Here is a 17,363-nt window from a genome sequence, read left to right on the forward strand (position 1 = left end):
TTTCCTCAAAAATGACACATTACCATGAGACTTTCTACTCAATGCATCTGCAACTACATTTGCTTTTCCCGGATTATAAAGTATTTGACAATCATAATCTTTCATTAGCTCTAACCATCTCCTTTGTCTCATATTTAATTCTTTCTGAGTAAAGAAACACTTGAGACTTTTATGATTGGTATTTATTTCGCACTTCTCACCATACAGATAATGTCTCCAAATCTTTAGTACAAAAACAACTGCTGCCAACTCCAGATCATGTGTTGGATACTTCTGTTCATAGTCCTTCAATTGTCTAGAAGCATAATCTATGACTTTGCCATTGTGCATCAACACACACCCTAATCCTTGCTTTGAAGCATCACTATAAATCACAAGTCCTCCTGATCCAGATGGAATAGTAAGTATTCGAACAAAAACCAATCTTTGCTTCAACTCTTGAAAACTTTTCTCACAAGCTTCAGTCCATTCAAACTTATGATTCTTCTTCGTCAGTTGTGTCAATGGCATTGCTATCTTGGAAAATCATTTAACAAATCTTCGGTAATAACCTGTTAATCCCATAAAACTCCTTACTTCTGAAACATTTGTTGGTCTATTCCATTTACCAACAACTTCAATCTTTGATGGATTCACCAAAATACCATCTTTTGAGACTATATAGCCCAAAAATGGTACCTTTTCTAGCCAAAATTCACATTTCGTAAATTTGGCATAGAGTTGTTTTTCTTGTAATTTCTCCAACGTCAACCTCAAATGTTCCTCATGTTCTTCTTTGGATCGAGAATACACCAAAATATCATTAATAAACACCTTTATGAACTTACCAAGGTAGTCCTTAAACACCCTATTCATTAATTCCATGAATGCAGCTGGAGCATTAGTTAATCCAAATGGCATCACAAGGAACTCATAATGGCCATACCGAGTTTGAAATGTGGTTTTTGGTACATCCTCTTCTCTAATCTTTAATTGGTGATACCCAAATCTCAAATCAATCTTTGAAAATACTCCTCTTCCTTGTATTTGATCAAAAAGATCATCAATTCTAGGAAATGGATACTTATTCTTGACTGTCAACTTGTTCAGTTCTATATAATCAATACACATTTGCATTGTCCCATCCTTTTTCTTCACAAATAGCACCGGAGCTCCTCATGGTGAAAAACTAGGCCTAATAAACTTTTTATCCAGGAGTTCTTGCAACTGTATCTTTAATTCTTTTAGTTCTGTGGGTGCCATTCTATAAGGTGCCTTGGACACAGGGGTTGTACCAGGAAGTAGCTCGATCACAAATTCAATTTCTCTGTCTGGAGGCAATCCCGGTAAATCTTCTGGAAACACTTCTAAGAAATCTCTAACTATCGGTACATCTTCTGGTTTTAACTTTTGCTCCTTATAAGTGTCAACCACACTGACGAGATAACCTATACATCCACTTTCCAACAGTCGCCTGGACTACATAACATAAATTAAAGGAATGCAACTTTTTGATGTCGTTCCAATAAACATAAACTCATATTCCTTTGAAGGCTTAAGTATCACTGTTTTCTTTCTACAATCAATAGTGACATTATACTTTGAAAGCCAATCCATACCCAAAATTACCTCATAATCGTGCATCTCTAACATTATTATATCAGCATATAATTCCCTACCATCAATGCAAATAGAAACCCCCCCCCCCCCCCCAAACCAATGAGTAGAATACAAAATCTCTCTAGATGGTAACATTGTACTAAAAACTTCTGACATTTTCTCACTCAATCTACCCAACCTTTTTACATATGTCAAGGAAGCAAAGGAATGTGTGGCACCTGAATCTATTAATGCATGAGTGAGAATACCAGATACAAAAATATCACCTGACACCACAGAGTTGTTGGTATCAGCATCAGCCTGAGTAATCGTAAACACCCTAGCATTTGTCTTTTGAGGTTCATCCTTCTTTTGTTGGTTCTTCATCAATGGACAATCTTTGATAAAATGATCCCCTTGCCACATTTGAAGCAACTCTTACTTAGAAGCCTGCACTCCCCGAAATGATTCTTTCCACAAGTTTGACATCGTGGCTGTTGTTGGAATCCAAATTGCCTATTTTGCTGACATCCTTTAAATTTTTTATTCTATCCTTGTCTAAATTGGAAATTATGGGCCCCTCTTTTGTTGTCATTGGGAAAGCGGCTTTGTTCTTTATTGAATGGAGTGTCTTTACAAGGCATGCTAGTAGCAGCTTTAGCTTTTGTTATCTTTTCTTCTCAGTGTTTAGCTCTTAAAGCTTTCTCCATAGACTGAGCATAAGAAAGAGGCCATGTACTTCCCATATCCACATCTCTAGCCAATTCTAGTTGTAGGTAGCGATTCACTCTTCTAGTTTCAGTGTTAAGCATGTTTGGTGCAAACTTGGCTAACCGGTCAAATGTCCTGGCATACTCAACCACTGAAAGATTCCCTTTTTGTAATCTAGTGAACTCACTTACTTTAGCAGTCAACACAGCTTCATTATAAAACTTTTCATTGAAGACCAGTTCAAAGTATGCCCACGTCATCTGATTCACTTCTCTAATCTGCTTAGCCACTTCCCACCAAATCTTAGCATCATTTTTCAGTGTATGTGCAGCACAAGAAACCTTTTCCCTGTCACTTAGTTGCATAAACTCAAATATTTCTTCTAAGGAACTCTTCCAGTCTTGTGTGTCAAGTGGGTCAGTGCTACCTTCAAATACTGGTGGGTTTTGTTTTCAGAAACGTTCATATAGTGGTTCCATGGGGTGCACTGCAGGTGGGACTTATGGAGGTGGAGGTGGTGGTGTTGGAGTTTCAGTAGGTGGTGATGGTGCTTGTCTTTATCGATTTTCTGCTAACAATTTCTCAATTTGTTCAACTTGTCTATTCAATACCGCTCGAAGTTCAGTCATTTCTTGTTCATATTTATTACTGCAAGAGCCTTCAGTAGCCCCCATTGCATGTTCATGATCCATCTATGTTATTATATATATATATCTTAAGACAAAATGCCCATAACTTATGTCATTTAGCCAATAATGCACATGAGGCATACAACCAACACATAATAAATGCACACATAAAACTTACAGGTGAACGGAGCATTATCCTTTCCTTGATGTGTACATATGAATGGTCTACAAGAACATTTTCACCATAGCTCTGATACCAACTTGTAACACCCTCACTTATTTTAGTTAAAACCATATCTGAGGTGTTACGTTTTAAAACTATATCATACTTTTAGCAAAATTTCCCTTAAGCGCCACGACCCCCCCCCCCCCAGCTTTGAGTCGCGGCCCGCCTCCAAACAGAGGCCAAGCCCTTCTCTGCCTATGCCTAGCACCGCGACGCGCCACCTTGCATCGCGACCCTAACTGCCCATCAGCCAACTTCACCTTCTTCGTCAAGCCTGGGTCGCGATGCCTAAGAACAGGGTCGCAGCCCAACCACGAACCCAACCAAAAACCTCATTTTCTTCATTTAAAAACCTTCCAAAATCCTATCCAAATCCCAAAATCAAAGTTCCCAAACATCCCAATTATCCAAAACTATCAAAACCCAAATCTCACATCATCCAAAAACTCACACTAGTACAAAAAACGCATGGGAGGTCAGTTAAAAACTGACCTATAAACGTTCATAGATCCATTCAGAACCGACCTCCCATGTAGTGACTTACGATGTTAAAACATGGTAGGTCGGTTGGCGGCTAACCGACCTATGGTGTAACACATAGTAGGTCGGTTATCGAACCGACCTATGATGTAACACACCTTAAGTCGGCTGTACAACCAACCTATGTTGTAACACATGGTAGGTCAGTTATAACCGACCTATGGTGTTTTGTATCACAAGTCGATTGTACAACCGACTTGTGATGTTATTATTATTTTATATATATTATATGCATATATATCCCAAAAAAATCATGTTTTTATACAAACGTCCAGAACATTGTTAATTACAATAACATGACTAAATTTGAACTAATTATCCAAAATAATGATTCTCGTGCATATTTTAATTAGTTAGCCAAAATATGAATAGACTTATCATGTAGTATTTAAAAACTCCATAACGTATTATGCCCATTCTTCACGTACTTCATTGATCTCTTCCTTTGTGTAAGAGTTCTTCCCGGCACACTGAAACAAAAATTATTGCATTATGAGAATATTGAGAAAATTTTAGAATTTAATAATAAATATTATATTAAATTACATTTCTAGTTAGCCATTTCGTTGGAGCCTCATTCATGACAAAGTCTTTTATCATCCTTATAACGTAGAATCCACATTGAACTGATTTTACTTGTTGAAGAGAACACTTAACACTTCTACACACAACTTCCTTAGTTTTCGCATTGTTTGTGCGCAAATGTTGAAAGACACTACGCTTTGTTATCCAACTCTTGTCCATTCTATAGAAAAAAAAAAAATCTACAAAGGTTTGTAAAAAAATCAGACTAAAATTTCGGCAGAGTTTCTCCTATATTACTATCCTAACCATTTATGGATGTAATCAAATCAACTAAAGCAGCACATCACAAATTCAATAAAAGACAATAACACATCATTCTAGATAAAATAAGACAGCAATTTCCTATAATAGTAAAATAATCATCTATGAACAACAAATCAGACAATTCAAACAACACACAATAAGTTTCTTCCTTATATCTCTGTAGCACAAAAACAGATTTCCCAGAACCTACTTTACTAAAACACAAGTTTTCTACCTTCTGTTTTCACCGCAAAACACAATATTAATATCATAAATTACTTCGCTACGGATGAATATGTAAGATATTCAAACTCCTCTAATATTTGTATAATAATATGAAGAAGAAAAAAAACATACGTACCTCATGCAATTAACAATACTCAAAACAAATTAATTGACTTTGCCACGCTTCAAATACTTCGACCCACAAACCTAAAACATATAAGATAATTTAACAAATATAATTACTAAGTAAAGCAAACCTAGAAATACATAAGACATTAAGAGAACATATAAAGATAGTTTCTCAAAATTCCTCATAATATGTACAAGTTAATAAGAAATGGGTAATATACAAAAAATCATAAAAAAAAATAAAAGTATTAAAACATATCATCATATATTTCCGATTTCATATGGAACTATAGAGAAAAGAAAAAGAACCACAAAAGACCACCTAGATCATTGAGTACACATAACTCAAGGCTCAAAAACACATTGAAACTCTAATAACATATAAGATTAACTGATAAGAGCAACACAAATTACAAACATTAGTAGAAAGGAGTCAAAACCTCCAAAATTCGAATCCCTAGATTAAGAATATACAAAAGAAAGACTAAAAATCTAACCATGGTCAAAACGAAAATCTAAACCAAATGGAGAAAGAAAAATTAATAAACAACAAACTAAAAGAAAAGAAAAAAGAAGAAAAACCTTGGCTGAAGAGAGACTCCTCGTGAATAACCAAAGCACGAGAGAGAGAGTGCCTACAACGATAGTGAAAATAGAAACAATAAAGAAAAAAGATCTTTGCTACAATCTTTCACACCCATACAACAAACAAATAGTATACTAATGATAATAAATCTCAAATCAAATATACTTTTTTCTATACCTGTTAAAAATGTTAGCAGATCCAAATGAATCATAAAACTCTACCTCTATCTACCCATTAGATCTCAAAAAATCTAACCAGAAAAAAGATACCTCGTTGGAGAAGGAGAAGAGTTGTTGTCATGATGTCGTTGTGTGATTTGAGTTGTTGCTGCCATGCTGTCAACATCCTTGAGAGGTCAAGGAAGGTGGGACGAATGATATGGACTCGATGCCGGAGGAAGAGATGAGAGTGAGACAGAGAATATTGGAATGAGAGGGATACGTAAGTTTTTATTTGCTTAATTAAAATTACATTATTTAAATTAATTGAACTTTATTGTTATAGCAAAGCCACATTTGTCCACCAATCTCTCAAATTAAAAAAGCATACAACCATTACATTGAGGAAAATAAAAATTATATTTTAGAACTGTTATAAAAGAATGAAAGTAGAAAAGGTTACTATTGTACCCTAATTTTAGCATGAGTCCTTCACTCAGCTCGGGTACAGCTGGCAAATAAATATATGGAAAAAATAACCAATCCATTTATTGTCCACGTGGGCAGCTCAGTTTGTACATTGGTTATACGAGCTAGGGATACAGAGGTTGTGAAGCACGAGCTCATGATATTCAAATGGTTGCCGAAGTACGAGCTCGGAGAAATATCCAACTCGTGGTAACTAAAAAATATTGCATACCCGTGGATCCCCAAAGACTCGGATATTTTTATACGATTATTTATGACCAGCCTATCATATTTAATGTCCCAGATATTAGGAGACCATTTACTTTGTGATCAAATCATATCCTGGTATAAATGGGAATATTTTATATTAAATGTAATATAAATATGTAAATTCATGATTGACTCACGCAGTTACCCAAACCTGTCCATGGAATTTCCCTATAAATACTGGAAATATTGGACAAGGAAGGGGATGATTATTCTGTAATACTAAAACTCTGCCAAAATAGAGAGAGAAACAACAATAATATAGACTCGTGGACTAGGTGGATTTTAACCACTGAACCACGTAAAAGATTTGTGTTCTTGTAAATTAATTTCATATTTCAGTTTATTACTAAGCACTAATCAACCTTATTATTTCTTAAATACACTGTTGGTGAAAAATCACGTCAACAATTTGGTGCTTTCGTTGAGAGTTAATTAGTGCTTTATCAACATCCCAGTCGAATCTCATCATGGTGCTCACTCGTTCAATGCACGACAATGAGATTGAACAGCTTGGTGGGCAGGAGGCCCATCATAATGCTGTTAAGAATGAGCATGGCCCTGAAGTCCAGCAACGTTTGAGAAAGCAATCGGCAGGCCATGGCAATACTGGGAGTTTGGTGCCATTGCCACTGAATCTAAACCCAGACTACTTAACTGTCATTGAGATGGAAAATATACAGTTAATAAGCCATCTTGCTAAGGCAAACAGGAAAATCGAGGAGGTTTTGGCTTGGTTACCCCCTTTTGCAACCGACGTTAATGTCGGAAAGAGGCAAAGTGGGTCTCATAAGTACCACCAGAATAACCGATCCAAGCCGAGTCGATCAGTAAAAACTACCACCCCAAGTTCTGTGCCTACAGTGCGAGATCGCCAGAATCCTCAACCCAGTGGCCCTCATAGGGGTCATCAGAATGTTCAACCCAGTGGCCCTCATAGGGGTCATTAGCAGGTCAGTCGATCAGTTAGAACTACGACCCCAAGTTCGGTGCCTTCTTCACAAGCACCTAGTAGTACTCATGGAAATCCACAGGGAAGGCCTGGAACAGGCTCACAGAGACATAATGTTCCAGCCAACCCTCCAACGTTGTGGCCTGATCACCAGGCACAGAGGGCTAGAAACAATGAAAGAGAACAGGGTTAGGTTAATCTAGTTCGCCTTGATGGGACAAGGATTGCCTCATCAATAAGGCATCCTCCGTCACCCATTAGACATCCAACACCACCTCAGCCTACGAGGGATATTCCTGCCTATGAAGACAGTAGGAGAAATCCTCCTCCGTCTGCTCACACCTATGTCCCACGGACATCTGTTGAAAATCCAGGTCCTCGTCCTCAACCGTGAGTTGTAAGCTTTGCAAACGGAAGTTATTGGACTGAAAGTCGTCGAAGTGGTAGGTTTGGGGGCGATCTGAGAAATCATCTAAGTTTGGCACAAAGCCCGTGATACGATTCACATCCTGATCTGTGAGATCATCTAAATTCACAGAGAAGAAATCCAACTCAGGATGAGGATGTTAGTTATACTCATCAGGAGGGAGGTCCTTCCATAGTACGTGATAATGGGAATGCCACCACAAAACCAAGCTCGAGCTTGGAGGGACAATAACCCAACAAACGCGTACAATAGGATGGGAGCTGTTGAACAGCCCCAAAACAACATAGGGACCAAACCCTCGAGAGGCTAGCTCAGATGGAGGAGCAAATGAAGAAGCTTCTATTTGAAAAAGATAAAGACGATTGCGACTCAGAGGATGAGCTTGAGCTTTTCGCTCCAAATATTACGGCGGCCACATATCCCGTGGGCTTCAGAATGCCACACTTGTCAATTTTTGACGGAGATGGGGATCCGTCTGATCACCTTGGGATGTTTGACACCATGATGATGGCCCATAACGTCGGGCCCGATCTAAGGTGCATCTTATTCCCCTCAACTCTGATTGGGCCAGCCAGGCAGTGGTTTAAACAATACAAAAGGCATTCTATTAGCTCGTGGAAGAAGTTTTCTACTGATTTTAAGATAGCATTCAGGGCTTCCCAGACAACTCGGGTCAAGGCTGATTCATTAGCCAATGTAAAGCAGCAACCTGGTGAACTGTTGAAAGCATATCTAAGTAGGTTTTCCAATATCACTGCCTAAGCTAGAGACACCGACAACAACTCCAAGCTCATGGCAATAAGAACGAGAATCCTTGTTGGAGGCGACCTATGGAAAGAATTACAAAGAAAAGGAGTTAATAATATGGACGAGTTCTTGGCACGAGCTTAAAGATGGGTTAACCTGGAAGAGGTGCGAGCTTCTGTCACAGGAACTAGCCAGATCCCTGTCCAGCCCGTTGGAGCGGTAATGGATGTTGCAGCTATGGCTCAAATTGTTATCCAGAATAAACAAGGGGTAATAACAAGAGGAAGGGAAATGGTGAGGGCGACTAGAGTGGAACAAAGAAAAATAAGTCCGGGGAAAAATTCAAACCTATTTACGCAACTTATGTTGACCTCACGGATACTAGAGAGTGCATCTTCTTGACCAATTTTACGGATACTAGAGAGTGCATCTTCTTGGACAATTTTACTCGCCTTCCATGGAAGAAGCCAGAGTCGTTAAAAAACCAAAGAGCAAAGAGAGATCCCTCGAAGTTCTGTCGATTCCACGATGATATCGATCATAACACTGATGATTGTAGACAGCTAAAGGATGAGATCGAGACTCTTATTAGGACGGGACCTTGGGCACCGTACGCCCGAAATCGAGTGGCCCCTAATCAGCCCGCTGGACAAATCACTCAATCAGTTCCCGAGGCTCCAGTAGGGCAAATCGGAGCTCAAGCAAATCATGTCGATCCCCCTCCAGTAATAGGCGGAGAAATAGCCACCATTTTGGGCGGACCTCATTTGGCGGGCACGAGCAGAGGGACCCAGAAGAGGTACATTAACGAACTGAAGTCCCATAATGGAGTGGAGTTCGTCCCAGAGCAGCGGCTATCGAAACAACAGCAATTGGAAAAACAACCAATCATATTTACAGAAGAGGATGCTAGTCACGTCTAGTTCCCACATAATGATCCCTTGTTCATAACCGTTCAGCTCACAAATCGGAGGAGCAAGCTATGGCCATAAGTAATGGAGGAGATGAGTCCCAAGAAGTGGAAATTACTTGCGAGATGGAAGAACCTTGGGAAACAAAGGATAGCGATGTTGCCCCATGTGATGACATTGACCCACGAATGGGCGAGGATAGGTCAGAGCTTCATGCTATTAAGGAGCTTGAGGAAGTAAACATATATCCCAAAGAAGCTTCAAGAGTTGTTAAGATTGGAAAAAATCTTGATAAAGAAAGGAAGAAGGAGCTGATTAATTTCTTACAAGGGAATCTAGATGTTTTTGCTTGGTTACATGAAGACATGGTGGGAATAAGCCCGAGTGTAATCATGCACACTCTTAACTTGGACCAGAACGTGCCTGTAAAATCCCAAAAATAAAGGCGTTTGGGAATAGTCTGAGCTAAAGCACTGGAGGAAGAAGTAGCTCGACTGTTAAAATGCGGGTTTATTCGTGAAGCAAAATACCCAATCTAGGTTGCCAATCTCATGCTAGTCCTAAAGCCAAACGAAAAATGGAGGACTTGCATCGATTTCTCCAACCTGAACAAAGCTTGTCCCAAGGATTACTTCCCACTGCCAAGGATTGATCAGTTGGTAGATGCCACGGCAGGTCACGAGCTCATGTCCTTTATGGATGCGTATTTTTGCTATAACCATATTGCGATGAATCCTGCAGACCAAGAACATACTAGCTTTATGACCCCAACTAACGTATATTGTTATAAAGTCATGCCCTTCGGGCTGAAGAATGCCATAGCTACCTATCAGCGATTAGTCAACAAAATGTTTGTTGATCATATCGGGAAGAATATGGAAGTGTATGTCGATGATATGCTTGTCAAATCCAAGACTGCCATTAACCATGTATATGGTCTGAAAGAATGCTTTGAGATCTTAAGGAGGTATGATATGAGGTTGAATCCCCAGAAGTGTACTTTCGGAGTAGCATCTGGAAAATTTCTGGGATTCATAGTCAATACAAGGGGGATAGAGGTGAATCCTGATAAAATCATATCATTGTTAGAAATACCCTCACCTAGGTCACGTAAAGAAGTTCAACGCCTGACGGGAAAGGTGGAAGCCCTGAACCGTTTTATTTCAAAATCCACTAACAAGTGCTTACCATTCTACAATTTGCTCAGAGGAAACAAGAAATTTGAATGGATTGAGGAGGGCGAGCAGGCATTCCTCGACCAAAAAACACACTTGGCTGAGCACCCAGTATTGTCTAAGCCTATGTCTAGAGAACCTCTGTTCCTTTATTTGGTCGTGACAAAAAATGCAGTCAGCGCCGTGTTAGTTCGAGAAGAGGATCGTGCTCAAAAACTGGTGTATTATATAAGTAAGAGACTTCTTGAAGCTGAATCACGGTATCCACTGATAAAGAAGATGGCATTATGTCTAATATTAGCTTCCAGAAAGCTCCGACCATATTTCCAGTCCTATTCAATCAACATCATGACCGACCAACCTTTAAGGTAGATTTTGCAAAAACCTGAAATGTCGGGACGTCTTTTAAAATTGGAAGTTGAACTCAGTCAGTTCGAGGTATTGTACATGCCACAGACCTCAATCAAAAGTCAGGCCCTTACTGATTTTGTGGCTGAATGCACCGAATTTCAAGAGGAACTTTTGAGGGAACCGGTGCAAGAGTTGTGGAAAATATTCGTAGATGGATCATCGAACGAGAACGGATCAAGGGTTGAGATCATATTAATCTCCCCAGAAGGGCATCGATTCCATACAGCCCTAAGATTCAGATTCGAAGCATCTAACAATGAAGCCGAATATAAGGTCTTGCTAGCTGGATTGAGAGTGGCGAAGGAGCTCAAAGCAAAGGTCTTCCAGTTTTATAGCGACTCTCAGCTCGTGGTTAATCAGGTGTTGGGAGAGTATCAAGCTCGAGGCACCAAGATGGCAGCTTACCTAGCTAAGGTGAAGGGGGAGCTATCCAAATTTGAGTATAGTACTGTTGAATAGATACCTCGTGAGAAGAATTCCAATGCTAACGCTTTGGCAAGGCTTGCCACCACCAAGGAAGCTGAGACCTTGAATGTAGTGCCAATAGAGTTCTTAGAGAGTCCGAGCATGACAGAAAAAATGCTAGAGGTCAAGATGATCCACACAAGACCGACCTGGATGACCCCCATAATGGAATACCTCACAACGGGAAGGCTACCTAAAGAAAGAAAGGATGCAAGAAAAATACTCTATCAAGCTCCGAGGTATGTGATAGTGGACGGGACATTATACCGACGTAGTCATTCATTACCTCTCCTACGGTGTGTTCTGCCTGAAGAGGCTAAAACCATTCTGCAAGAAGTGCATGAAGGTTTTTGTGGAGATCATGCTGGGGGGGGGGGGGCAAAACCTAGCATTGAAAATATTGAGACAAGGCTATTTTTGGCCCACTTTAACAAAAGACTCCATCTCGTATGTTCAAAAATGCGAAAAATGCCAGCGCTTTTCCATAGTCGCTCGAGCTGCTCCAGTCGAGCTAACGATGATCTCATCCCCGTGGCCATTTGCAGTGTGGGGAATCGACCTAGTAGGGTTCCTACCAATGGGCAAGGGAGGAGTTCGTTACATTGTGGTGGTAATCGACTATTTCACGAAGTGGGTAGAGGCCGAGCCTTTGGCAACCATCACTTCAAAAAGAGTCCTGGACTTTGTGGTGAAGAGCATTGTATGTCGATTTGGGCTTCCTAAGAAGATCGTGTCGGACAATGGGACCCAATTCGATAGTGATCTTTTCACTAACTTATGTGAAAAATATGGCGTTATTAAGAGTTTCTCCTTGGTAGCGTATCCACAGACCAATGGTCAGGTCGAGACTATGAATAAAACCCTAAAGGTGAGCCTTAAGAAGAGGTTAAATGAGGCCAAAGGAATATGGCCTGAACAGCTCCTGCAGGTACTTTGGGCATACCAAACTTCTCACAGGACCTCCAAGGGGCACACTCCTTTCTCTTTAACTTTTGGAAGCAAGGTCGTCCTCCAGTTGAAGCAATGGTAACCACTCACCAGCAAAGGACATGTAGCCAGGAATGGAATGATGAATTACTTAACGCATCTCTTGACTTGATTGATGAGAAACGAGAGGATTTGCAGTTACAGCTCGCCCATTATCAACAAAAAATCACTCATTACTTTAATTCTAAAGTCAAGAGATGTAGTTTTGGATTGGGCGACTTGGTTCTTCGAAGGGTCTTTCTGGTGAATAAGGATCCCAAGGACGGCGTTTTAGGCCCGAACTGGGAAGGACCATATCAGATCGTGGAAGTTTTGCGTGAAGGAACTTTCAAGATAGCTCGGCTGAATGGAGAAATAGTCCCACAGACCGGGAACGCCATGCATTTAAAAAAGTATTATCAGTAGTATAGTCATCCATGTAAGGCTTAATTATAAAAGCCATTTAATTAAATAACAGATGGATTATTAAATGATTTTTCTTATTAAGGTGGTTTTAAATAATTTTTCTTGTTAAGGTTGTAGTAGCTCGTGTATTGATGTTTGTAAAAGCAACCAAGAAAGTCTCTACATTCTGGCTACTTGGGGGCATATAACCCGACGTGGATCAGAATAAGCTCGCTAGATAAGTTTAAATTACTTGAAACCCTGAATACAACCAAGTCCAAAACTTAGAAGCTTGGAAAATTGAATATTCGATGGCTTTTTAAGAGCTCGAGATGTCAATAAACATAGTTCAAACTCAGTTTTGATCATTTAAAACCCTGGATACAACCAAGTACAAAACTTGGAAAGTTGGGAAAATTGTTTAAAATTAAGGGCTTTTTAAAGCTCGAGTTATCAATAAACCTAACACGAACTAAGTTTAAAATATTTAAAATCCTGGATATAACTGGGTCCAAGGCTTGATTCTTAACAGGTGTGATATAAATCGACACATAAAGTTTGGATATAACCGAGCTCAAAACATCTATCACAATCTAAAAATCGATTCCTAAAATCTCGAATGTACAAGTCTAAGGAGTCATAAATATGAAAGATAATAAAGGAAAGATAAATAGATAAAAAGTTAGATATATAAATTGAAAATAAAATTATCCTGAGGAGAAAAACCTCTAATTGAGCCTAGAGGCAATTATTTACAAAAAGAAAGGGCCATTGAGCTCCTCCAGATTGCTCTGAGGATGTAACCTCCTCACCATCCCGCTCTCCTGCTGCAAAAGTCTCCCCCATTTCAGATGGTTGTTGCGAAATTCGAGCCTTGAATTTTTCAAGGTACGGATCCCACAACTCAGGAGCCATGAAAGAAAAGTTCCCATCCTGGTTAAAAGCCCAGCAATGGTACAACATATCCTCCATGAATGACAATGAGGCCACCTTCTCTTCTTTGACTGCGGCCTCGGCCTCGAGCAGTTTAGCTTTGATCTTGCCACCTCGATCTGGAGTTGTGCCAATTGATCCTGAAGAGCAGTCAGGGCAGCCTTTGCAGCTTGCTCATTTTCTTGAGACGAGGTGAGGGCCGCTTTGGCATCATGTGCAAACTTTTGAGTGGCTTGCTCGGCTTCTTAAGCGGCTTCCAGGGCTATGTTGGCAGCTTTTAGCTCGGTCCTGAGCTCATCATTTCTAGCCCTAGCACATGCTATACTGCGATATTGAGCCAGAGCAGACTGCAACATAAAAAAGAACAAGTTAGAGATATCCTTGGTAAAAAAAAAAAGAGAAAAAGATTTTCACCAAGGAAAGACAACTTCCAATGAGGCTCATTCCCATGGCAGACTCCATGACGTTCTCCGGGCTCTGCTCCTCTATAGTCCTCAGGTCCCTCAAGGTGGCCTTATAGGCGTGCCCCGCCATATGGCTCGCCGTCTCGTAAATGATTCCCCGAAAGGCTTCAAGGATTTTCTCTAGATCCTGGGGATCTACTGGTATTCAGACGGTTGCAAATGGGACAGAGGGAGAGGGAGGATCACTTTGTATGACTTGGGAAGCTTGGGGAGGTGCAAATCGGGGAAGAAGAGGGGGAGGAGGAACCCTCATATCAGTAACGAAAGACACCGGAGCTGTCGAGCTCATGCCTTTCCCCTTAGTAGGGGATTTTGAGGCATTTCCTGCCGTCGGAGGGGCCTTCTTCGTAAATATGGGCCTCTTCACGACGGGGCCAGAGCCAGTTTTCCCGGCCTAGAAGGCCATACAAAGGTCAGGAGCTCCGGTTTGTTCCATCTCTTTGCCTGAAAAGAACAAAAGGGCGTTAGTTCACAACTAAAGTTGTCAAAAACACACAAAGAAAATAAATAAAGATCCTACCCTCCGGGCTGGGGGAGGAATCTATAATCATGACCTCCAGCTTTGGGACTACTAGAGGAGAAAGAGAGTCTACGACTAGTATTTCTTGGATCCTAGGAGGTTCAGGCTCCGGTTCTACCCCGGGGCTGGACTCATCTACATACTATCTAAATCCAGGGGCAAAGGCGCCCTGGAGCAGAGAAGGCCAGGTCCTACGGTTGGTCCCGTACTCCTCAAAGATGGCGGACCTAAAATTTAAGGTATTGTCGACAAGAATGGTGCCCTTAGGGTAACTACTGTCATGACGCACCACCAAGTGGTCTACACACTGCAGCAGGATGATATTACGGTCTGGGTTGTGAGGATGACGGTGGACGAGTTGATTGGGTTAAATCTAACTAACCTAAAATCGACAACAACCCTATCTAGTTCCCTATAAGGATATGGGTTACCTTGGTCGGAGGGGCCAGGTGTTGTCCCTAACACAGCTCATTCTAAATCGAGTTCCCGAACAGCCTCGGGAACCCGCCTTTTTCGCACAAGAGGCACCTCGTCCTCTTCCTCTTCCTTGCCTTCGATGGCCGGCAAGGCCTCTTCTTGAGAGGATAGGAGCTCGTGGATTACCGGGAGGGTAGCCCGGGTCCTTAAGGCCAACGTATGGCCTTTGCCAATCAACTGACACGCCAGCATCATGACATCATTCACGATCTGGCGATAGTCCTTCTCTCTAGGTGGGAGCCCAGACAACGTCTTATATTGACCCCCAAAGGTCACGGATTTCTTCGTCCTCGCAAATATGGCTGCGCGAGAAATAAACTCAGTTAATGCATGTATAAGAAAAATATCTTGGAAAGAATAAAATTTCACGAGCTGAAATCAGGGACTAAAAGAACTTATGAGGACGGTTGAAGTATCTGTGTTCACAGTTTCGGAACCCGTTTGACATAAAGAACAAGTCTTTATAGTCGTTAGGATGGCTTGGGAGCTCGATGACGAGAGCAGAGTTGGGGAATCTGGTGAGATAGTAGAACACGTCACCTCGACCTCTCTGTTCCGGGCTAGCTTTGAGGCAGAAGAAATATAATATATCTACCGGAGTGGGGACCTCCCATTTGTGCTTCAAAAACAAGTATTTCAGCCCCGCCAAAAGCCTATAAGAATTTGGGGGGAGCTGAAATGGAGCCAACTTCACGAAATTCAGAAAGTCCGCGAAGTATTGGTCCAAGGGGAGGAAGGCTCCTACCTTCCGGTGTTCATCACTTCAGGCCGTGAAATCGTCCTGGAGAAAGGAGCAGCTCCCTTCCCCTTCAAAAGCAGGTCGGGCAATGAGAACTTCGATCCCGACCTCAATGTTATGGCTTAGCATGATTTTGTTTACCCTCCCCTGGGTCGTAATCTTGGATACGATTCTTTCTGCCTCGAAGTAGGCATTGGGGTCAACCACCACCTCCTTCTCCACCACTGGACCGAAGTGGGGAATGGGGGATTCTAAGGCGACCACCTTCCCTTTATTCTTTTGCTGAGCGGATGAGTTGGATGCCTTCTTCTTGGGAGACATCAGATCACCTAACGAACAGAACAACCTAATTAGTAGGCGACCTAGGAGGATTTAATGGTTAACAGAGGGGAATGTTTTATTTTTGATATATGAGCTGAGTTGGCCTCAGCCACGTCGCGTGATGCCACGCGCTGTCCTAAGTTACGCATCTCGGTTTCCTAACAGGCCCCTGATATTTAGGGATTTGTGTGTCAGAATGTCAGACCACCACTTTCCCTGGGAGGCGGTTTAGTGCAAAACCACCCAAGAAGCGTGACCCCTCAGCAACCGGGTTTAAACCCTAAAATACTTTTCATCTCCTATATCCTGAATGGGTATTTTCTAAATTCGCCATGGATTACCCAACTTTACCCAGAAATTACCCAGTTTTATGAATGTAGTAGTTCTAAAGATATTTTAGGACTTACTCATTGAATCTAAGTTGAAGCCTATTTGCTAAAAACATTTGGGAAATAGCCTAATATTGACTACGGTGAAGTGTGGATGAGCATGGTGAAGAATAAAAAAAAAGACCAGTAAAAGAAAATTTTCTTCAAAACCAAAAGACGAGGTACTTACAGTATATTCTTCGATAAAAAGAAGTAGACTTTGCAGGGGAAAGTTCCTGGAAGACTCCTGAGTAACTGGGTGCAACGAATGGTTTTTGAGTTTTTCTGAGAAAGAAGAAGGATTCGGAAATACAGAAGAGAGAAAATATAGAAAATTTTCAAAAGAAGGGTGGTGAAACTAGAAAATTGCCTACCCTATTTATACGTAAACGGCATAAATTAATTTGGGCCATCCGATTTGGTTAGTACAAGATTTAAGGGCCAAGGTTAAAAAGACAAAACAGCGGCAAAAAGGTGATAAGACAATTATTGTAGGCCTCAAAACCTGAATAGACGCCAATTGTGGTATACCACGTGTCCAGTACTCGAGTAGTGGTCAGACATGGTTTAATGCAATAGAAGTCTAAAAATCCCTACTGTGTAGGTCAGAAGGTGACTACATGAACCACGAGCAAGGACTTGGGGGGCAAATGTTGTACCTTAATTCCAGCACGAGTCATTCACTCAGCTCGGGTACAGTTGGCAAATAAATATATGGAAAAAATAACCAAGGAATC

At 41.0% G+C, this 17,363-nt stretch overlaps 1 protein-coding gene across 1 annotated transcript; it reads right to left on the reverse strand.

Moving 5' to 3' along the window:
• Nucleotides 1-1,458: 1,458 nt before the first annotated feature.
• LOC133815455 (uncharacterized) lies at nt 1,459-2,004 on the reverse strand. The gene has a single exon (XM_062248293.1). The coding sequence runs from the start codon at nt 2,002-2,004 to the stop codon at nt 1,459-1,461; it is 546 nt and encodes a 181-aa protein (XP_062104277.1).
• Between the last annotated feature and the right edge of the window lie 15,359 nt (nt 2,005-17,363).

Source organism: Humulus lupulus, chromosome 2 (genome assembly GCF_963169125.1).
Source record: "Humulus lupulus chromosome 2, drHumLupu1.1, whole genome shotgun sequence".
NCBI classification, from domain to species: domain Eukaryota; kingdom Viridiplantae; phylum Streptophyta; class Magnoliopsida; order Rosales; family Cannabaceae; genus Humulus; species Humulus lupulus.

What these genes read in the sequence shown, in the direction of transcription:
- LOC133815455 (XM_062248293.1), bottom strand. Translation starts at nt 2,004, where the DNA reads ATGTGGCAAGGGGATCATTTTATCAAAGATTGTCCATTGATGAAGAAC.